Raw genomic sequence first — 21,910 nt, 5'->3', positions numbered from 1 at the left:
ATTAGCATAGCATGTTAGCATCGATTAGCTGGCAGTCATGATGCGACCAAATATGTCTGATTAGCACATAAGTCAACAACATCAACAAAACTCACCTTTGTGATTTCGTTGACTTAATCGTTGCAAATGCATCTGCAGGTTATCCATACATCTCTGTGCCATGTCTGTCTTAGCATCGCCGGCAGACACTCTGGCAAATTCAATGGGGGTCTGGCGGCAGATTTCTTGCCAGTGGTGCAACTTGAATCCCTCCCTGTTAGTGTTGTTACACCCTCCGACAACACACCGACGAGGCATGATGTCTCCGAGGTTCAAAAAAATTGTCGAAAAAACGGAAAATAACAGAGCTGAGACCCGGTGTTTGTAATGTGTTGAAAATGAAAATGGCGGGTGTGTTACCTCGGTGACGTCACGTTCTGACGTCATCGCCACAAGACCGATAAACAGAAAGGCGTTTAATTTGCCAAAATTCACCCATTTAGAGTTCGGAAACCGGTTAAAAAAATACATGGTCTTTTTTCTGCAACATCAAGGTATATATTGATGCTTGCATAAGTTTGGTGATAATGTTCCACTTTAAGGTTTAGGGTTAGGTTACAATTTGCTTTGTCAGGTACAGTTTTACTTAGGTTCTAACAAGATTAAGTTTAGGTTTGGGTTAGTTTTGCGGTTAATGTCACGTGACGTTTGTGCAGGGCGGGTCGATCTTTTCTCCATCATTTGCCCAAACGCCGTCGGCCGCCAGACAGCAGATGCTCCGTCTGGCCAAAGAGGTGAACTGCGTGACCTCTGACCTCACCGACAACGATGGCGGAATGGTGGCGTGCCTGAGAGAAACCCCTGTGCACGTGCTCAACGCCGCTCAGACGAAGGTAGACTCAACGCCACACCTTGAGCGGGCGCCTGCGTTTGTCTTCTTCACGCAGCTTCTCGTCTTGCAGCTGCTGGCCACCGCCGGACCCTTCCGGTCTTGGTCGCCGACGCGTCACGCCGCACCCCCGCCGTCTCTCCACAGAGTGGACCTGCTGCTGGGGACGTCGGAACACGACGGCCTGATCAGCCGAGTGCAGAGGATAAAGGTCTGAGGTCACCGGCACGAGAGCGTGGAAGTTTGCAACTTTTGTCATTTGATTTTTGAACCGTGCGAGGACAGGACTTTGAGGCGCTGCGGGGTCGCGCTGACGGGAAAACGCTGTTCTACGAGGCGCTGAGCCGCTCGCTGGGCGGAGCCAAGGAGAACGAGCTCCTGAAAGGGGCGGCGGCCTGGTTCTATTCCCTCGACCACAGCTCCGCCCCTGCCGGCTATAACCTGTTCTCCCGAGCGCTGGACAACGCTACAAGGTCCGAGGTGAAACGTCGTCCTTATTTTGGCGTGGCGCTGACGTGTCTGTCCCGCAGAGACCTCTTCATCATCTGTCCCACGCTGCGCATGGCGAGACACTTCGCCAACAGCAACGCCGACGTCTTCCTGTATCATCAGCCCGCCGCTGGCACGCGCAGCAGGTGCCCGCCGCTTCCTGTCCCGAGCTGCGATCGTTTCCTGACCTGACGTTTCACTTCCTGCTCGCAGGGCCGATGCTCATGTCCCGTTGGACGTCCAGTTGGTGCTCGGCGCTCCTCACCAGCCAATCAGCCGGCACCGCTTCACCCTGGCCGAGCGCCGCCTCTCGCTGGCCGCCATCAGCTACGTGTCCAGCTTCGTCAAAACCGGGTGAGGCCACGCAGCCATAGCAACCGTAACCAGGTGGCAAAATCTCAACACCCTTTTGCTTGCAGGAACCCGAACCCGTCACCGCTTTGGCCGACGTCGGTTCTTCCCCGCTGGCTTCCCGTCGGGTTCTCTGCGGCTCCGCCCGCCTACTTGGAGCTAAGCCCTGCCCTCCGTCAGCGGCGGGGCCTGCGCGAGAGAAGCTGCTCCTTCTGGAACAACCTGGGGGAGCTGCTCACGTCAGGGGCGGAGCCTACTTTGATGCCCGAGCTCCCGTTGGCTGCGCCGTCCAGCCAATCGCAGGCCGGCCAAGATTCTTACAGCTGAAGCAATGACATCATCATTTTGCAACATAGCGAATCAACACTTCTGTCTTCATTCAATCATCAATAAAACAATCAAACTGCTGACATCGGCATTGTGTGTGTGTGTGTGTGTGTGTGGGTGTGGTCAAGATTCCTACAGCTGAAGCGATGACATCATCATTTTGCAATATAGCAAATCAACACTTCTGTCTTCATTCAATCATCAATAAAACAATCAAACTGCTAACATCGGCATTGTGTGTGTGTGTGTGTGTGTGTGTGTGTGTGTGTGTGTGTGTGTGTGTGTGTGTGTGTGTGTGTGAGACACTGTACACACAAACTGTGTCCACTGTGTAGGCTTGCACGGTATACTAACGCATCATATTCGGTACTATACCACCTCTAAAAAGTACCGGTACCCATACACAGTTATAATTAACCATCTACTATCTTAACGTCATACACACTACTCACAAGTGAATGTGAAGTGAAGTGAAGTATATTTATAAAGCGCTTTTTTCTCAAGTGACTCAAAGCGCTTTACATAGTGACACCTAATATCTAAGTTACATTTAAACCAGTGTGGGTGGCACTGGGAGCAGGTGGGTAAAGTGTCTTGCCCAAGGACACAACGGCAGTGACTAGGATGGCACAAGCGGGAATCGAACCTGCAACCCTCAATTTGCTGGCACAGCCACTCTACCAACCGAGCTATGCCGCCCCTAATGAAGGTTATACTTAGTATATACATGCCCCTAAAGCTGACCAACACGCCGGACTGTAGTCGGTTGGAAGCGTGTCTTAATGAAATTAAACAATGGATGTCCACTAACTTTTTGCAACTCAACACCAAAAAAACGGAAATGCTGATTATCGGTCCTGCTAGACACCGACCTTTATTTAATAATACAACTTTAACATTTGACAACCAAATAATAAAACAAGGTGACTCGGTAAAAAATCTGGGTATTATCTTCGACCCAACTCTCTCCTTTGAGTCCCACATTAAAAGCGTTACTAAAACGGCCTTCTTTCATCTCCGTAATATCGCTAAAATTCGCTCCATTTTGTCCACTAAAGACGCCGAGATCATTATCCATGCGTTTGTTACGTCTCGTCTTGATTACTGTAACGTACTATTTTCGGGTCTCCCCATGTCTAGCATTAAAAGATTACAGTTGGTACAAAATGCGGCTGCTAGACTTTTGACAAGAACAAGAAAGTTTGATCACATTACGCCTGTACTGGCTCACCTGCACTGGCTTCCTGTGCACTTAAGATGTGACTTTAAGGTTTTACTACTTACGTATAAAATACTACACGGTCTAGCTCCATCCTATCTTGCCGATTGTATTGTACCATATGTCCCGGCAAGAAATCTGCGTTCAAAAGACTCCGGCTTATTAGTGATTCCTAGAGCCCGAAAAAAGTCTGCGGGCTATAGAGCGTTTTCCGTTCGGGCTCCAGTACTCTGGAATGCCCTCCCGGTAACAGTTCGAGATGCTACCTCAGTAGAAGCATTTAAGTCTCACCTTAAAACTCATCTGTATGCTCTAGCCTTTAAATAGACCTCATTTTTAGACAAGTTGATCTGCCGCTTCTTTTCTTTCTCCTATGTCCCCCCCTCCCTTGTGGAAGGGGTCCGGTCCGATGACCATGGATGAAGTACTGGCTGTCCAGGGTCGAGACCCAGGATGGACCGCTCGCCTGTATCGGTTGGGGACATCTCTACGCTGCTGATCCGCCTCCGCTTGAGATGGTCTCCTGTGGACGGGACTCTCGCTGCTGTCTTGGATCCGCTTGAACTGAACTCTCGCGGCTGTGTTGGAGCCACTATGGATTGAACTTTCACAGTATCATGTTAGACCCGCTTGACATCCATTGCTTTCGGTCCCCTAGAGGGGGGGGGGGGTTGCCCACATCTGAGGTCCTCTCCAAGGTTTCTCATAGTCAGCATTGTCACTGGCGTCCCACTGGGTGTGAATTCTCCCTGCCCACTGGGTGTGAGTTTTCCTTGCCCTTTTGTGGGTTCTTCCGAGGATGTTGTAGTCGTAATGATTTGTGCAGTCCTTTGAGACATTTGTGATTTGGGGCTATATAAATAAACATTGATTGATTGATTGATTAGTTAACAGCCATACATGTCACACTAAAGGTGGTCATTTGAACAACGCCAATACAGTCATAAACATGTTCCATATAGTGGAACTCCACTAAGCAACGACGACATAAACACCACGGAACAAATTCCCAGAATTCCCTGCAGCCCCAACTCTTCCTGGGTGCTACAATATAAACACACGCCATGGGTGGATCTACACCCACTGTAATGATACCAATAACAGAAGCGTATTTAGTCGATACTACTATGATTACATCAATATTTTGTAGCATCATAAAATATTTTCTTTTTTTTTATTGATATATGTTATGTTTATAAAGTCAGGAAATATTTCCCTGGACACATAAGGAATTTGAATATCATCAATCAATCAATCAATGTTTATTTATATAGCCCCAAATCACAAATGTCTCAAAGGACTGCACAAATCATTACGACTACAACATCCTCGGAAGAACCCACAAAAGGGCAAGGAAAACTCACACCCAGTGGGCAGGGAGAATTCACATCCAGTGGGACGCCAGTGACAATGCTGACTATGAGAAACCTTGGAGAGGACCTCAGGTATGGGCAACCCCCCCCTAGGGGACCGAAAGCAATGGATGTCGAGCGGGTCTAACATGATACTGTGAAAGTTCAATCCATAGTGGCTCCAACACACCCGCGAGAGTTCAGTTCAAGCGGATCCAAGACAGCAGCGAGAGTCCCGTCCACAGGAAACCATCCCAAGCGGAGGCGGATCAGCAGCGTAGAGATGTCCCCAACCGATACAGGCGAGCGGTCCATCCTGGGTCCCGACGAGCGGTCCATCCTGGGTCCCGACTCTGGACAGCCACTACTTCATCCATGGTCATCGGACCAGACCCCCTCCACAAGGGAGGGGGGGACATAGGAGAAAGAAAAGAAGCGGCAGATCAACTGGTCTAAAAAGGAGGTCTATTTAAAGGCTAGAGTAGTATGACCAATGTATAATACTGTAACTACTAGGTATCGGATTGATACCCAAATTTGTGGTATCATCCTAAAACTAATGTAAAGTATCAAATAACAGAAGAATAAGTGATTATGACATTTAAACAGAAGTGTAGATAGAACATGTTAAAAAATTAACCAGATATTAACAGTAGTATAATAATTCATTTGCTACCACTTGTCCTAATAATGTTGACAAAATAGAATGATAAATGACACAATATTGTTGCGATCCGCTGCTTGGATTTTCACAGATTGTTGTTTTGGTTCCATTTCCTGTTTAGTCTGTCACCATGGTTACATATTATTTCCACCTGCTACTCTCGGTTCTCGCACACCTGTTTCTCGTAATCACCTCCCTTATTTAAGCTCGCCCCTTTTCGTTCTTCATTCTCGGATCCTAATTTGCCTTCGCGCAACAAGTGACGATTGCCTTGTATGTATATTCTCGCCAGCTTACATGCTACGCCTTTGTTTTATTCTAGCTCTCATGCTGATGGTTTGTTTTCCCTTTTTTGTGCCTTTGTGCCAAGTTTAGTTTTTTCTGTTTGTATTCCTAGCTTCCATGCTAGCACCATTTGTTTGCCTTTCTGCTTAGCTCCAGTATTTTTCCCTCCGGGTACTCCGGCTTCCTCCCACCTCCAAAGACATGCACCTGGGGATAGGTTGATTGGCAACACTAAATTGGCCCTAGTGTGTGAATGTTGTCTGTCTACCTGGACTTGTCCAGGGTGTACGCCGCCTTCCGCCCGATTGTAGCTGAGATAGGCACCAGCGCCCCCTACGACCCCAAAGGGAATAAGCGGTAGAAAAATGGATGGATGGATGTTACTGCATTGGTCAGCAGACTAAATTACGAGCCTTTGTTGGTTTACTTACTAATAAAAGACAAGTTTTCTCATATGTTCACTATTTTATTTAAGGACAAACTTTCAATAAGAAACATGTTTAATGTACCCTAATATTTTTTGTTAAAATAAAGCCAATAATGACATTTTTTGTGGTCCCCTTTATTTAGAAAAGTACCAAAAAGTACCAACATATAATTTGGTACCGGTACCGGGACAACACTACCACTGTGTGGTGCTCTGTTATTACTCCTGGCTGCTTGTGGGTGTGGTTTGCCGGCGTGCAGGTGGCTATAAGAGTGACACACACACACACACACACACACACACACACTTCATAATGTGGTCTGGGAATGAGCTCGCAATATGGATCACAGGTGAGACTTTTGTGTTATGTGACTCATCCATCCAAGGCTGTCCTTTGTCACCGATTCTGTTCATAACTTTTATGGACAGAATTTCTAGGCACAGTCAAGGCGTTGAGGGGTTCCGGTTTGGTGACCGCAGGATTAGGTCTCTGCTTTTTGCAGATGATGTGGTCCTGATGGCTTCATCTGACCGGGATCTTCAGCTCTCGCTGGATCGGTTCGCAGCCGAGTGTGAAGCGACCGGAATGGGAATCAGCACCTCCAAGTCCGAGTCCATGGTTCTCGCCCGGAAAAGGGTGGAATGCCATCTCCGGGTTGGGGAGGAGACCCTGCCCCAAGTGGAGGAGTTCAAGTACCTAGGAGTCTTGTTCACGAGTGAGGGAAGAGTGGATCGTGAGATCGACAGGCGGATCGGTGCGGCGTCTTCAGTAATGCGGACGTTGTACCGATCTGTTGTGGTGAAGAAGGAGCTGAGCCGGAAGGCAAAGCTCTCAATTTACCGGTCGATCTATGTTCCCATCCTCACCTATGGTCATGAGCTTTGGGTCATGACCGAAAGGATAAGATCACGGGTACAAGCGGCTGAAATGAGTTTCCTCCGCCGTGTGGCGGGGCTCTCCCTTAGAGATAGGGTGAGAAGCTCTGCCATCCGCGAGGAACTCAAAGTAAAGCCGCTGCTCCTTCACATCGAGAGGAGCCAGATGAGGTGGTTCGGGCATCTGGTCAGGATGCCACCCGAACGCCTTCCTAGGGAGGTGTTTAGGGCACGTCCAACCGGTAGGAGGCCACGGGGAAGACCCAGGACACGTTGGGAAGACTATGTCTCCCGGCTGGCCTGGGAACGCCTCGGGATCCCCCGGGAAGAGCTAGACGAAGTGGCTGGGGAGAGGGAAGTCTGGGTTTCCCTGCTTAGGCTATTGCCCCCGCGACCCGACCTCGGATAAGCGGAAGATGATGATGGATGGATGGACTCATCCATCCGTTCACTGGACTTTTACCGTGTTTGTTTGTTCCTTTTCGTCTCCAGCGTTGTTCATTGCCACGACGGCCGTCCTGGCGACAGTCGGCGCTGAGACGAACACGACCGCCACCATGGCAACCTCTGAGGACCCCGTCGTGACCCAACAGTCCACGGCACATCCTGTATCTGCGGGAACCAACAGCACCCCCGGTGACTACACATCTGCCACCGTTGCGTTGACCACGGCCTCGACCACGGCTTCGACCACGGCCTCGACCACGGCGTCGACCACGGCCTCGACCACGACAGGCTCGACCACCAAGACTGCGCCCCCGGCGGCGGGCGTTCCCGGTTGGGGAATCGCTCTGCTGGTTCTGGCTGCCCTGGTTCTGCTGCTACTGACCTTGCTGCTTGTTGGACTGGTCACTACTTATATGACGACTACTATTATTGATTATTGATCAGTGCTGATCACGTTTTTTCTTCCCACCAGCTGTCGTGGTGCTGCTGCAGCTCTAAAGGGCGACATGAGCGCCCTGACGACGTCCCCCTCTACACCACACACTCTCGCTTCTGGCCCTCCAAAAGCGGCGCTTACGTGAGTCCATGCCGAGGCGCGTGAGTCAGGGGAACATCGGTACGACCCTCTTCTGTCTTTCAGGAGGACGTGGACAAGCCCGCCAAGATGGCCGCCATGTGAGGGTCTGCGAAGGCGCGGGACAAAACTTTTTTTTTTTGCTTTTTTTTTTTTTTAATTCTTGCGGGTTTCCGGTATTTGCTGATCGATCAAAAATAATGATTAATGTTTCGGCGGGGAAGGTGGAGCACCTCGGCCAGGAATGCCGGAGGTCCAAGTCCAAGTGGTTCCTTTGGGGCTTGGCTCGGTGACTCAGACCGGGTCTTTGGTCTCCATGGCAACCTGCTCGTCAATCACCTCAGCATAAAGGACGTGAGACGATCAATAAACACAATCATCCAATTGTCGGACTCTGTCATACATTTGTAATCAGATTACATCGTACACACATGGATACTGATGTCCCATTGGGAGCAACGCTCACGCCCAAATGGGGCGACTCGTTAGGTCAGAAATCTGTGTGGGCCGGGGGGGCGTCCACACTCCCGGCCAATCACGTATTCATATATATGTATATATATATATATAAACACAAACACAAATATATGTATATATATATATATATATATATATATATATATATATACACATACCAAAAGGTTATATTTTGGTTTCATCTGACCACATGACATTCTCCCAATCCTCTGCTGTATCATCCATGTATCCATTTTGGTATAAACTCAACTCGTCGTGTTTGGAGGAAGAAGAATACTGAGTTGCATCCCAAGAACACCATACCTACTGTGAAGCATGGGGGTGGGAACATCATGTTTTGGGGCTGTTTTTCTGCTAAGGGGACAGGACGATTGATCCGTGTTAAGGAAAGAATGAATGGGGCCATGTATCGTAAGATTTTGAGCCAAAACCTCCTTCCGTCAGTGAGAGCTTTGAATGGTTGACCTAATACTTATTTTCCACCATGATTTACAAATAAATTCTTTAAAATTCCTACAATATGTATTCCTGGATTTTTTTTTCACATTCTGTCTCTCACAGTTGAAGTGTACCTATGATGAAAATTACAGACCTCTGTCATCATTTTAAGTGGGAGAATTTGCACAATCGGTGGCTGACTAAATACTTTTTTGCCCCACTGTAAAAGGAAACATGTGTGACGTTAGAGGAAAAATGGGGGGTTTCTTTTTGTAGGGGGGAAAGAAATTTGGCGTGACAAGCCCTACAACCCGTGACATCACGTGCACATCGTCTGCTACTTCCGGTAAAGGCAAGGCTTTTTTATTAGCGACCAAAAGTTGCGAACTTTATCGTCGATGTTTTCTACTAAATCATTTCAGCCAAAACATGGCAATATCGTGAAGTGATTAAGTATGACAAATGTACCTGCTATCCCCGTTTAAATAACAACACTCTCATTTCAGTAGGCCTTTAAAACATTAAAAACATACGAACTTCCGGGAAAGACTCCGAGATACTGCGGTTGAGTTGTTGACGTAATACAGGCTATGACTGCTAGAGGGCGATAGCAAGTTCTGCACGCCGCCACTATCCCCTATCGAAGAAGTTCGACATGTCGTCATTGCTCTCCTATCCAATCAACGGAGACAATGCGGCCGTAGCCCCGCCCCCGAATAAACCGCCATCAGGACTCAAATAGAGGGAAGTGTCTTCCTCGCGTGACAACAAGGTAACAACTTTAGCAGCTTTTTTCCACAACAGCGTCACCAAGTGCGTGTTTGTGTTTGCTGTGGCTTTTTACAAGTTGTCTAACATGTTATACGTTGGTATAATATTGGTGGACGTGAGGCTAACGTGCTAACTGTCCTTTTGGAAGTCAAAATGAACAAGAAAGTTTGACGTTGAAAAATGAGCGCTAAGGTTCTTTTATCTATTGCGTGGAGTCATCGGCGCTGTTCCCGAACTTTCCACGCGATTTGCGACGTAATCTTTGTTTTTGGCGCCATCTATATGTTGCATGCAACCTTTTTTTTTTTAAACCACTACTTTGGCGTAAATGTACATTGTTTACTCGGAAGCTCAAAGTCACGTGATCCGGATAGCCGTGTTATGATCACGTGACTCCTCACTTTAAAGGCCTACTGAAATGAGATTTTCTTATTTAAACAGGGATAGCAGGTCCATTCTATGTGTCATGCTTGATCATTTCTCGATATTGCCATATTTTTGCTCTAAGGATTTAGTAGAGAACATCGAGGATAAAGTTCGCAACTTTTGGTCGCTAATAGAAAAAAGCCTTGCCTGTACCGGAAGTAGCAGACGATGTGCACGTGACGTCACTTGTTGTAGGGCTCCTCACATCCTCACATTGTTTATAATCATAGCCACCAGCAGGAAGGGCGATTCGGACCGAGAAAGCGACGATTTCCCCATTAATTTGAGCAAGGATGAAAGATTCGTGGATGAGGAAAGTTAAGAGTGAAACACTAAAAAAAACAAAAAAAAAAACGGCGACAGCTTCAGGTAACTGCAGTATGAGCAATTCAGATGTTATTAATTAAATAAATAAATGGGTTGTACTTGTATAGCGCTTTTCTACCTTCAAGGTACTCAAAGCGCTTTGACACTACTTCCACATTTACCCATTCACACACACATTCACACACTGATGGAGGGAGCTGCCATGCAAGGCGCCAACCAGCACCCATCAGGAGCAAGGGTGAAGTGTCTTGCTCAGGACACAACGGACGTGACGAGGTTGGTACTAGGTGGGATTTGAACCAGGGACCCTCGGGTTGCGCACGGCCACTCTCCCACTGCGCCACGCCGTCCCTATTAGACACATTTACTAGGATAATTCTGGAAAATCCCTTATCTGCTTATTGTGTTAATAGTGTTTTAGTGAGATTATAAAGTCATACCTGAAATTCGGAGGGCTGCGGTGAACGCCAGATTCTCTGAGAGAAGCCAATGGAGGAACCAAGATCACAGCTGCCTTTTTGACAGCTACAGAAGGAGGTCCCATAATCCACTGAAGTCTCCGGTAAGAGCAGACTTAATATCACAATTTTCCCATCCCAAAACTTGCTGGTTGACGTAGAGAACCATGTTTGGTTGACCGCTCCGTGTTAAAGCTTCACAACAAACAAAGAAACACCGGCTGTGTCTCGGTGCTAAAGACAGCTGCAATCCACCGCTTTCCACCAACAGCATTCTTCTTCATAGTCTCCATTATTAAATGAACACATTTTTAAAGATTCAGCAACACAGATGTCCAAATTACTGTGTAATTATGCGATGAAATGAGACGACTTTTAGCCGTAAGTGGCGCTGGGCTAATATGTCCGCTACAATCCGAGACGTCAAACACGCGTCATTATTCTGCGACGTTTTGAACAAGAAACTCCGCGGGAAATGAAAAATTGTACTTTAGTAAACTAAAAAGGCCATATTGGCATGTGTTGCAATGTTAATATTTCATCATTGATGTATAAACTATCAGACTGTGTGTTCAACAGGTGGCGCTGCTCTGAGCAACATGGCGGACGAGTTCAAGGCCGAGCTGCTGGAGACATCGCAGGATGACGAGTTGAGTGCAAAGGAAACCTTCTTGAAGTCAACAGGTAGAGCCGGTCCACTTCCTGTTTGTCCACCGTCAAGCGGTGTGGGCGGGGCTTGCTAGACACTGTGTTTGTGAGCAGGGGACGTCATCGTGGAGGGAAAGCGGGCCAAGAAGAGCGTGGACAGACTCGACTTCCAGGCGCCCAAGCATAAAGAGCTGACGATCGGCGAGGGTATGTGGACTTCTTTTTTTTACCGCCTCGCCCGAGTCGACGCCGGCCAACGTCCGTCCGTCCGTCCGTCTGTCTGTCTGTGCAGGAAGCGGCGACAAGCTGGGGGACATTCCGCGCACCAACTTGCAGATCAACAAACTGAAGCCCGGCGACCTGAAGCCCCTGCACGTCATCTTGTTTGAGCGGCCGGGGAAGGTAGGAAGATGGCCGCCGGCGCGCCTGTTGCACCCTGACTAGAGATGTCCGATAATGGCTTTTTTGCCGATATTGTCCAACTCTTAATTGCCGATACTGATATATACAGTCGTGGAATGAACACATTCCATCCATCCATCCATCTTCTACCGCTTATTCCCTTTTGGGGTCGCGGGGGGCGCTGGCGCCTATCTCAGCTACAATCGGGCGGAAGGCGGGGTACACCCTGGACAAGTCGCCACCTCATCGCAGGGCCAACACAGATAGACAGACAACTTTCACACTCACATTCACACACTAGGGCCAATTATTATGCCTAATTTTGTTGTGATGCCCTGCTGGATGCATTAAACCAGTGGTTCTCGAATGGGGGTACTTGAAGGTATGCCAAGGGGTACGTGAGATTTTTCAAAAATATTCTAAAAATAGCAACAATTCAAAAATCCTTTATAATTATATTTATTGGATAATACTTCAAGAAAATATGAATGTAAGTTCATAGACTGTGAAAAGAAATGCAACAATGCAATATTCAGTGTTGACAGCTAGTTTTTTTTCTTGACATGTTCCATAAATATTGATGTTAAAGATGTCTTTTATTGTGAAAAAAAGGTTTAGGATTAAGTTCATGAATCCAGATGGATCTCTATTACAATCCCCAAAGAGGGCACTTTAAGTTGGTGATTACTTCTATGTGTAGAAATCTTTATAATTGAATCACTTGTTTATTTTTCAACAGGTTTGTAGTTATTTTTACATCCATCCATCCATCCATTTTCTACCGCTTATTCCCTTTTGGGGTCGCGGGGGGCGCTGGCGCCTATCTCAGCTACAATCGGGCGGAAGGCAGGGTACACCCTGGACAAGTCGCCACCTCATCGCAGGGCCAACACAGATAGACAGACAACATTCACACTCACTTTCACACACTAGGGCCAATTTAGTGTTGCCAATCAACCTATCCCCAGGTGCATGTCTTTGGAAGTGGGAGGAAGCCGGAGTACCCGGAAGGAACCCACGCATTCACGGGGAGAACATGCAAACTCCGCACAGAAAGATCCCGAGCCTGGATTTGAACACAGGACTGCAGGAACTTCGTATTGTGAGGCAGACGCACTAACCCCTCTGCCACCGTGAAGCCCCACATATATTTTTATATGTTTTTTCCAAATAGTTCAAGAAAGACCACTACAAATGAGCAATATTTTGCACTGTTATACAATTTAATAAATCAGAAACTGATGACATAGTGGTGTATTTTACTTCTTTACCTCTTTTTTTCAACCAAAAATGCTTTGCTCTGATTAGGGGGTACGTGGATTAAAAAAAATTTCACAGGGAGTACATCACTGAAAAAAGGTTGAGAACCACTGCATTAAACAATGTAACAAGGTTTTCCAAAATAAATCAACTGAAGTTAAAGGGAATAAGCGGTAGAAAATGGATGGATGGAAGTTATGGAAAAACATGCCACTTCCATATTTATTATTGAAGTCAAAAAGTGCATAATTTTTTTTAACATCAGCTTGGAATTAGGGACATGCTCTCCCTAAAAGAGCATGAGGAGGTTGAAGTGGGAGCGTATAGTGTAGCGCCCCGGAAGAGTTATTGCTGCAAGGAGTTCTAGGTATTTGTTTTGTTGTGTTTATGTTGTGTTTATGTTGTGTTACAGTGCGGATGTTCTCCCGAAATGTGTTTGTCATTCTGGTTTGGAGTGGGTTCACAGTGTGGCGCATATTTGTAACAGTGTTAAAGTTGTTTATACGGCCACTCTCAGTGTGACTTGTATGGCTGTTGACCAAGTATGTCTTGCATTCAATTGTGTGTGTGAAAAGCCGTAAATATTATGTGACTGGGCCGGCCTTTTAAGGCACGTCCCCGATATTGTTGTTTGGGTGGAAATCGGGAGAAATTCAGGAGAATGGTTGCCCCGGGAAATTTTCGGGATGGGCACTGAAATTCGGGAGTCTCCCAGGAAAATTGGGAGGCCTGGCAAGTATGACTGGGAGACGCAACTGCATTGTACTTCTCCCTACGTCTGTGTACCACTCCGTACAGCGGCGTTTTAAAAAGTCATACATTTGACTTTTTGAAATCGATACTGCTATTTTCCGATATCACATTTTAAAGTATTTATCGGCCGATATCAATCGGACATCTTTAACCTTGACCTTTGTTCTCTGTCAGATTTCCACCGTTAAGAAGAACCTACGTCTCTTCAATGGTTTCCCTTTCCCCGCCGGCAGCGAGCAGTACATGAAAAAGCGGGAAAAACTTCTCAGGTGAGTCGCGGCGGTTTGCCGGCATCTTCGCTCATCGCTTACCTGGCACCGTGGCCTGATTGGACGCAGGGCTTCTCATCTGACCAACGCCAAGCTGAAGGTCATCTGTAGCATCTTGGATCTGGAGAAGAAAGGGACGCACTCAGATATGGTGGACCGGATCCTGACGTACCTGCTCTCGCCCAAGAACAGCGGCAAGGTGAGCGCCTGACCCCGGAGTAGGTTCCGCTTCCGGTCCTCGGTCTGACTTGAACCCCTTCTTAGCAGCTTCCCGCCAAGAAAAAGAAGAAGTCCAAGAAAAAAGTGTCTGCCGACAAGTCCGCCGCCAAGGGCAAGAAGAGCGACGCCAAGGCGGGACGCTCCTCGTCCAGCCCCAAGAAGTCCAGAGCGGGGAGCAAGTCCAAAGCCATCGTCATGGACTCCAGCACCGATGACGAGGAAGAGAAGGCGGCGGCGGGGGACAAGTCGTCGGGAAAAGAGGAAGAGTCGTCGGAAAAGGATGAAGAGTCGTCGGGAAAAGACAAGGAGTCGTCTGAGCAGTCCGTAGATGAGGAAGATGAAGAGGTGACGGAAGATGGCCACACACACACACACACACACACATTATTTGTTCCTCTTAAAGGGCGCTCTTTTTGGACAAGTACAGGTTTTTCTTTTTTTTTTAATGCATTCTTAGTCATAAAATATGGCAAGTATGAGGCGGCTAACAATGCAGCTACTATTGCGCCCTGAAATGACTCTTAAAAAAAAAAAAATCCAAACTCGCTAACAATACTCTATTTACATGTCGTAAATATTAACCAAGTATTAGCAGTATTGTTATCATAAGCGCTAACGCAGACAAACTTTTTTGCAGAGCTTTGATCACAGAGCGCTAACTAGCTTATGCTGCTATATGAACATATTGAGATGCTACATCGCCTTTGAGTTGGTGAAAGTAAATTCTCGATTATAAATCATAGTAGAAGGTTGTGGACATAAACCCACAAGTTGGTCAGCTTTGACATCCAACTTAGACATGCAGAGAAAGACATGAAAAGACGCTTTTTAAAATTTTTTACTTTCATGAGGATTGTGATTAATTCTTCATGTAAACGGCAAGATATAAACATCCCATCAGTCTTTATCCCAGTGAAAGCAGACATTGTGCAGTAAGTGATAATTTTATGTTCATTTTGCACTTAGCAATACTGCTGATTAGGTGTGTAACGGTACACAAAAATTTCGGTTTGGCACGTATCTCGGTTCGGTAAGAAAACAAAATAGACATTTTTTGATTATTTATTTAACAAATTTGCTAAATCTTCCAGCAAAAATATTTTTCTTAGTGGAATATTTGATGTGAAGTAATCCGAAACTTGGATAAGTCAATAATTCATAATAACATTGATTTTGATTCAAAATTATGTTTTGGGCAATGACAGTTTGAAAGAAAAAAAACAGCTTTGTTTTATTAGTCAACGTTGCAAGTTTTTCTTAATTACATTTAGCCTTTAAGCTTTTTTATTTCACTTTTGTTTATGTTTTTGTTTATTTTAACAGTATTTTTAGAATGTGCTGTGGGCCTTTAAAACATGAGCTGTGGGCCGCAAATGGCCTCCGGGGCACACTTTTGACACCCCTGCTATAGATAATAAAAATAAAATCTGATAAATCTATGGATAAAAAGCGGAGCCAGGTGACGCATGCGCGTTTATCATAACTCTCTCGCTCTCCCTCACGAATGATGCCGCGTGCACCACGTTTTTGTTTTGTTTTTAACCCCTTCTCAACCCTGAACGTACATTGAAAATACACGCAACCCTAACTTAAAATGCCGGACATTCGAGGCATTTAATAAACTCCACCCGGACAGCCCTGCAAAAGAGGACATATCCCGTGAAAAGAGGAGGTGTGGTCAGTCTATCATAGCCCAGTCGTTGCTAGCATGCCGTGTGTTGTTTTTTTGATTGATTGAAACTTTTATTAGTAGATTGCACAGTACAGTACATATTCCGTACAATTGACCACTAAATGGTAACACCCGAATAAGTTTTTCGACTTGTTTAAGTCGGTGTCCACATAAATCAATTCATGGTGCGCTACTTAATATGTCCGTGTCATTCGGTACACCTCCGAACCGAACCGAAACCCACGTATTGAAACGGTTCAATACAAATACACGTCCCGTTACACCCCTACTGCTTATTGATTGATTGAAACTTTTATTGGTAGATAGCACAGTACAGTACAATTGACCACTAAATGGTAACACCCGAATAAGTTTTTCAACTTGTTTAAGTCGGGTCCACGTTAATCAATTCATGGTACATGATGCTTAGTGTTTCATTAAAGCTGCATCTGTTAAGCAAACAGCTTCTAAATCGGGTGTCCAAAGTGTGGCCCGGGACCATTTGTAGCCCGCAGCTAATGTTTTAGCGGCCATTATAGAACTATAAAGTTAAAGTACCAATGATTGTCACACACACACACACTATGTGTGGCGAAATTATTCTCTGCATTTGACCCATCACCCTTGATCACCCCCTGAGAGGTGAGGGGAGCAGTGTGCAGCAGTGGTGCCGCGTCCGGGAATCATTTTTGGTGATAAATATGTGAAGTGAAGTGAATTATATTTATATAGCGCTTTTCTCAAGTGACTCAAAGCGCTTTACATAGTGACACCCAATATCTAAGTTACATTTAAACCAGTGTGGGTGGCACTGGGAGCAGGTGGGTAAAGTGTCTTGCCCAAGGACACAACGGCAGTAACTAGGATGGCACAAGCGGGAATCGAACCTGCAACCCTCAAGTTGCTGGCACGGCCACTCTACCAACCGAGCTATGCCGCCCCATGTCCATTTTAATTTCCTGGAAATTTGGATAAAACAATAAGTTTAGAAAATATAGATAATACAATAGTTGTCCTAAATGATATGAAAGAGTCGGTGTTGAAATTTTTCGAAACGGTTGAAAAATGTTGACGTAGTTTTGAATTTTAATTGGTTATTTTGGAATTTCGGGAAAAACGTACATTTTTACGAAAGAAAAAATAAGAACATTTGTTGTCCCGACGAAGAGTAATGATTTGAAGGTGGAACGGTCAGAAACAGTTGAAAAATGCGGACTGTGAAAACTTTCCAGGAAGAGGTGAAAAAAAGAGCTTTGGGACACCGAGAATTCTTGGAATTATTTTGAACTTGGAAAATGGTAGTTTGGTTGTCCATGGTGAGTGGACGGTGGACAAAAAGATCATAAAACGTCATTAAAAAAAACATATCAACAGATGATGTAGAGATTTAGGGGTTGAATACAGGAGTCAAAAATAAAATATGACTTGTTTTCAACATTTTTATGACAGACTATTCCGGCTCACAAGGACCCAACTTGAAGGGAGCCCCGATGGTTAAAAAATAAGTTAAAAGGAAAATATTAAAATGGCCTCCGCGTGCTTTGACTTTTTCAGTGTGCGGCTCTCAATGGAAACAGTTTGGACACACCGGACCGAAAACTTATATTGTTATATTCAGCCTTAAAAATAGAAGTTTCTGGATTGTTTGTCCCAAAGTTGTCTTTCTTGTATCTCATGAAGTCTGCCATGATTAGTACTGTTGTTGTTGTTGAAGGAAAAGCGAAGGTTGTGATGCGTCTGTGAAATTAAAGGCCTCCTGAAATGAGATTTTCTTATTTAAACGGGGATAGCAGGTCCATTCTATGTGTCATACTTGATCATTTTGCGATTTTACCATATTTTTGCTGAAAGGATTTAGTAGAGAACATCCACGATAAAGTTTGCAACTTTTGGTCGCTAATAAAAAAGCCTTGCCTTTACCGGAAGTCGCAGATGATGACATCACTGGTGTGAGGGCTCCTCACATCCTCACATTGTTTATAATGGGAGCCTCCAGCAGTAAGAGCTATTCGGACCGAGAAAGCGACAATTTCCCCATTAATTTGAGCGAGGATGAAAGATTCATGGATAAGATAAAAGAAAGAAAAAGCGACGGCTCCAGGCGGCGGCAGTGGTAGCGTTTCAGATGTAATTAGACACATTTACTAGGATAATTCTGGAAGATACCTTATCTGCTTATTGTTTTAATAGTGTTTTAGTGAGATTGTAAAGTCGGATGGCTAGATAGATAGATAGATAGTGCTTTATTTATTCCGTCAGGAGAGTTCCTTCAGGAAAATTACAATTTTCAGCACAATCCCATTCAAGATCAGACAAACATTACAGGGAGACAGAACAGGATCGGTGACGGGTCTGCCGGCTTCCAGCGCCCCTTACAAAAAAGATGACATACAGGTAAACAGGGGGGGGAGGAAAAAAATAGAAGATTAAAATAAAATTAAAAAATCGGTCTTAGCCTAGGCCCTGGAGTGGGGGTGCAGACTGAGGCCAAGGGGAAAAAAAAAAATAATACGCCAGTGTCTCTCAAAGAAGCCATTGGAGGAGCCAATATCACAGCTGCCTTTTTGAGCTGCAGGAGGAAGTCCCATAATCCACTGAAGTCTCCGGTAAGAGCCGACTTAATATCACAATTTACCCATCCAAAAACTCGCCGGTTGGCGTGGAGAAACATGTTCGCTTGACCGCTCTGTGTTCAAGCTTCACAACAAAGACAGAAACACTGCAATCCACCGCTTTCCACCAACAGCATTCTTCTTTATAGTCTCCATTATTATTGAACAAATTGCAAAAGATTCAGCAACACAGATGTCCAAATTACTGTGTAATTATGTGATGAAAAGAGACGACTTTTAGCCGTGTGTGGTGCTGGGCTAATATGTCCCCTCCAACCTGAGACGTCACGCGCACGCGTCATTATTCCGCGATGTTTTCAACAGGAAACTCCGCGGGAAATTTCAAATTGTCATTTAGTAAACTAAAAAGGCCGTATTGGCATGTGTTGCAATGTTAATATTTCATCATTGATATATAAACTATCAGACTGTGTGGTCGGTAGTGAAGTGAAGTGAATTATATTTATATAGCGCTTTTCTCTAGTGACTCAAAGCGCTTTACATAGTGAAACCCAATATCTAAGTTACATTTAAACCAGTGTGGGTGGCACTGGGAGCAGGTGGGTAAAGCGCCTTGCCCAAGGACACAACGGCAGTGACTAGAATGGCGGGAGCGGGAATCGAACCTGCAACCCTCAAGTTGCTGGCACGGCCGCTCTACCAACCGAGCTACGCCGCCCGTAGTAGTGGGTTTAATACGTTACCACATTCTTAAAATAGTATTACATATTATGAATCTTACTACATTACATATATACTTACAGCGTGCTTTTAAAACATTGATAGAGGCTTTTTAGAGCGCTTTATAGGCAGAATAGAGGAACTGTTAGTGGCTCCATTGTTAGCTAACTTTTGCGAGTGTTTATTTACTATTTAGAATGCATAAAAAAGAAAAATGAAGTGAAGCGGCCGGAATGAGAATCAGCACCTCCAAATCCGAGTCCATGGTTCTCGCCCGGAAAAGGGTGGAGTGCCATCTCCAGGTTGGGGAGGAGACTTTGCCCCAAGTGGAGGAGTTCAAGTACCTAGGAGTCTTGTTCACGAGTGGGGGAAGAGTGGATCGTGAGATCGACAGGTGGATCGGTGCGGCGTCTTCAGTAATGCGGACGTTGTACCGATCCGTTGTGGTGAAGAAGGAGCTGAGCCGGAAGGCAAAGCTCTCAATTTACCGGTCGATCTACGTTCCCATCCTCACCTATGGTCATGAGCTTTGGGTCATGACCGAAAGGATAAGATCAGGGGTACAAGCGGCCGAAATGAGTTTCCAGGTCTCTCCCTTAGAGATAGGGTGAGATGCTCTGCCATCCGGGAGGAAATCAAAGTAAAGCCGCTGCTCCTTCACATCGAGAGGAGCCAGATGAGGTGGTTCGGGCATCTGGTCAGGATGCCATCCGAACGCCTCCCTAGGGAGGAGTTTAGGGCACATCCAACCGGTAGGAGGCCACGGGGAAGACCCAGGACACGTTGGGAAGACTATGTCTCCCGGCTGGCCTGGGAACGCCTCGGGATCCCCCGGGAAGAGCTAGACGAAGTGGCTGGGGAGAGGGAAGTCTGGGCTTCCCTGCTTAGGCTGCTGCCCCCGCGACCCGACCTCGGATAAGCGGAAGAAGATGGATGGATGGATGGAAAAAAGAAAAATGTGTTTTTTGGCTTACATAAGGATTGTGAAGGACAAAATGGCAAAATTCTCTTTTAAATTCACCAGGTAAAAAAGCCTAAGAAGCGTTCCCGAACGCCGGCCAAGAAAACGGCCCCCCCCAGAAAGCGTTTCAAGACAAACGTTTCTGATGACGACCTAGACAGCGAGAACGAGGAGAAGGTAAACCGTCGACGCCCCCAATAGCGTTTGTCCACGCTGAGTAACGTCCTGTTTTGTCCGGCTAAGGAGAAGAAGAAGAAGAAACCCGCCGCCAGGACCAAGAAGGCCGACAGCAGCAGCAGGAACACCAACTCAGGTGAGACCCGTTTGCACGCCTCAGGCCCGTTTCTGGCGGCGCCCACTCTCACCTCTGCCGGGCGCAGACGACACGTCGGACGAGGACGAGCCGCTCAGCAGGATGGTCAAACGAGCGCCGAGTGACAAGCAGCTGAAGGAGACCGTGCGCGCTCTTCTGAAGGACGCCGACCTGGAGGAGATGACCATGAAGCAGATCTGCCAAAGGGTGCGTGGCCACGCCTACCAGGGCGGGGGGTTGGGGTGGGCGGGGCTTAGCTCCTCGTACTGGTTGACAGCTTGAAAACTTTGCAGGTGTTTGACACGTATGCTGATCACGACCTGAGCGGCAGGAAAAATTTCATCAAGCAGTCGGTCAAGTCCGTGAGTCAAGCACACACACTCACACACACACACACACATTTAAACACAGAAAGTATTAACGAGTGTTTGTGTGTCGCAGCTCATCACATGAAGAGTGGACGTGATTTACAGTTATGTTGCATCGTGAGAACATTTGTACATTTCCTTTCTATCATGTTTAATTAAAATCTTTCAACTAAAAGTATGCTTCCATCAGTACAATTCACTAAGTACTTGCACTCAGTATTCTTACTTAAGTACACAAGTGCTCACACTGAAACGTACATCAAAATGCAGTAAAATGTACTCCAAACTGGGAGTGTGCAGTAAGGATATGCGATACTGCTGATTTTCTTTCCAATGTGACTAAAATCCAGGCTGGTATCGACGATACCGGTCCGATACTTTGTGCAAATATCGCTTATGTGTCTGCAAAAACTTAAAGTTCCATCCATTTTCTACCGCTTATTCCCTTTCGGGGTCGCGGGGGGCGCTGGCACCTATCTCAGCTACAATCGGGCAGAAGGCGGGGTACACCCTGGACAAGTCGCCACCTCATCGCAGGGCCAACACAGATAGACAACATTCACACTCATATTCACACACGAGGGCCAATTTAGTGTTGCCAATCAACCTAAAGTTGTGTTTGCAAATAATTTCTCTATCTAAAAAAAATAAAAAATGTAAGAAAAAAAGAGCAAAAAAATATGAAAATACTGACAAAAAAATAATTTTTTTAAACTAGTACTAATGATATACATATTTAAAGACTAAATGTTGTTTTAGGTGACGAAGTATATTATTACTAGTTTAAAAAAATAATATTTTTCTAATTACAATCCAATTTTTTTTCTCTTTTTGCCTAAATGTTATTGTTTTTTGTTGTTATTTAAAGCATTTTTTCAAATAAAAAAAATATCAAAATAGTCTACCCCATACTTGACTTTGCAGGATTTGGCCCCTTGGTGGAAAAAGTTGGGACACCCCTGATCTAAAATATCAG

General features: G+C 45.8%; 3 protein-coding genes across 11 annotated transcripts in view; all 3 read left to right on the top strand.

The window, feature by feature from the left end:
- Nucleotides 1-2,118, top strand: part of tg (thyroglobulin) — a 47,271-nt gene extending 45,153 nt beyond the window's left edge. For both annotated transcript variants that reach the window (XM_061881810.1, XM_061881809.1), the window contains exons 43-48: nucleotides 696-872; nucleotides 942-1,079; nucleotides 1,154-1,341; nucleotides 1,399-1,503; nucleotides 1,571-1,711; nucleotides 1,777-2,118. In XM_061881810.1, the coding sequence (XP_061737794.1) occupies nucleotides 696-872; nucleotides 942-1,079; nucleotides 1,154-1,341; nucleotides 1,399-1,503; nucleotides 1,571-1,711; nucleotides 1,777-2,035 (1,008 nt within the window). In that variant the 3' untranslated portion in view covers nucleotides 2,036-2,118. The remainder of the gene's footprint in view (nucleotides 1-695; nucleotides 873-941; nucleotides 1,080-1,153; nucleotides 1,342-1,398; nucleotides 1,504-1,570; nucleotides 1,712-1,776) is intronic.
- A 4,176-nt stretch (nucleotides 2,119-6,294) lies between these two features.
- Nucleotides 6,295-8,325, top strand: LOC133539445 (expansin-like protein 7). The gene is made up of 4 exons (XM_061881445.1): nucleotides 6,295-6,332; nucleotides 7,351-7,706; nucleotides 7,778-7,882; nucleotides 7,946-8,325. Exons 1-4 carry the CDS (start codon nucleotides 6,296-6,298, stop codon nucleotides 7,982-7,984), a joined length of 537 nt encoding a protein of 178 aa, XP_061737429.1. The 5' UTR covers nucleotide 6,295; the 3' UTR covers nucleotides 7,985-8,325.
- A 1,128-nt stretch (nucleotides 8,326-9,453) lies between these two features.
- On the top strand, nucleotides 9,454-21,109 carry dek (DEK proto-oncogene). 8 transcript variants are annotated; one of them, XM_061881805.1, is made up of 12 exons: nucleotides 9,454-9,566; nucleotides 11,356-11,460; nucleotides 11,539-11,631; nucleotides 11,717-11,826; nucleotides 14,014-14,108; nucleotides 14,178-14,307; nucleotides 14,376-14,672; nucleotides 20,317-20,430; nucleotides 20,497-20,566; nucleotides 20,634-20,773; nucleotides 20,860-20,928; nucleotides 21,008-21,109. In XM_061881805.1, exons 2-12 carry the CDS (start codon nucleotides 11,376-11,378, stop codon nucleotides 21,017-21,019), a joined length of 1,215 nt encoding a protein of 404 aa, XP_061737789.1. In that variant the 5' UTR covers nucleotides 9,454-9,566; nucleotides 11,356-11,375; the 3' UTR covers nucleotides 21,020-21,109. The 8 variants fall into 8 exon arrangements, with proteins under 8 accessions (XP_061737789.1, XP_061737791.1, XP_061737790.1 ...); XM_061881807.1 differs by having other exon boundaries at nucleotides 14,373-14,672; nucleotides 20,506-20,566; XM_061881806.1 differs by having other exon boundaries at nucleotides 14,373-14,672; nucleotides 20,503-20,566.
- Nucleotides 21,110-21,910: the final 801 nt, after the last annotated feature.

This window comes from Nerophis ophidion, linkage group LG21, assembly GCF_033978795.1.
Source record: "Nerophis ophidion isolate RoL-2023_Sa linkage group LG21, RoL_Noph_v1.0, whole genome shotgun sequence".
Lineage (NCBI taxonomy): Eukaryota > Metazoa > Chordata > Actinopteri > Syngnathiformes > Syngnathidae > Nerophis > Nerophis ophidion.
This window is presented reverse-complemented; position numbering and strand designations above follow the sequence as displayed.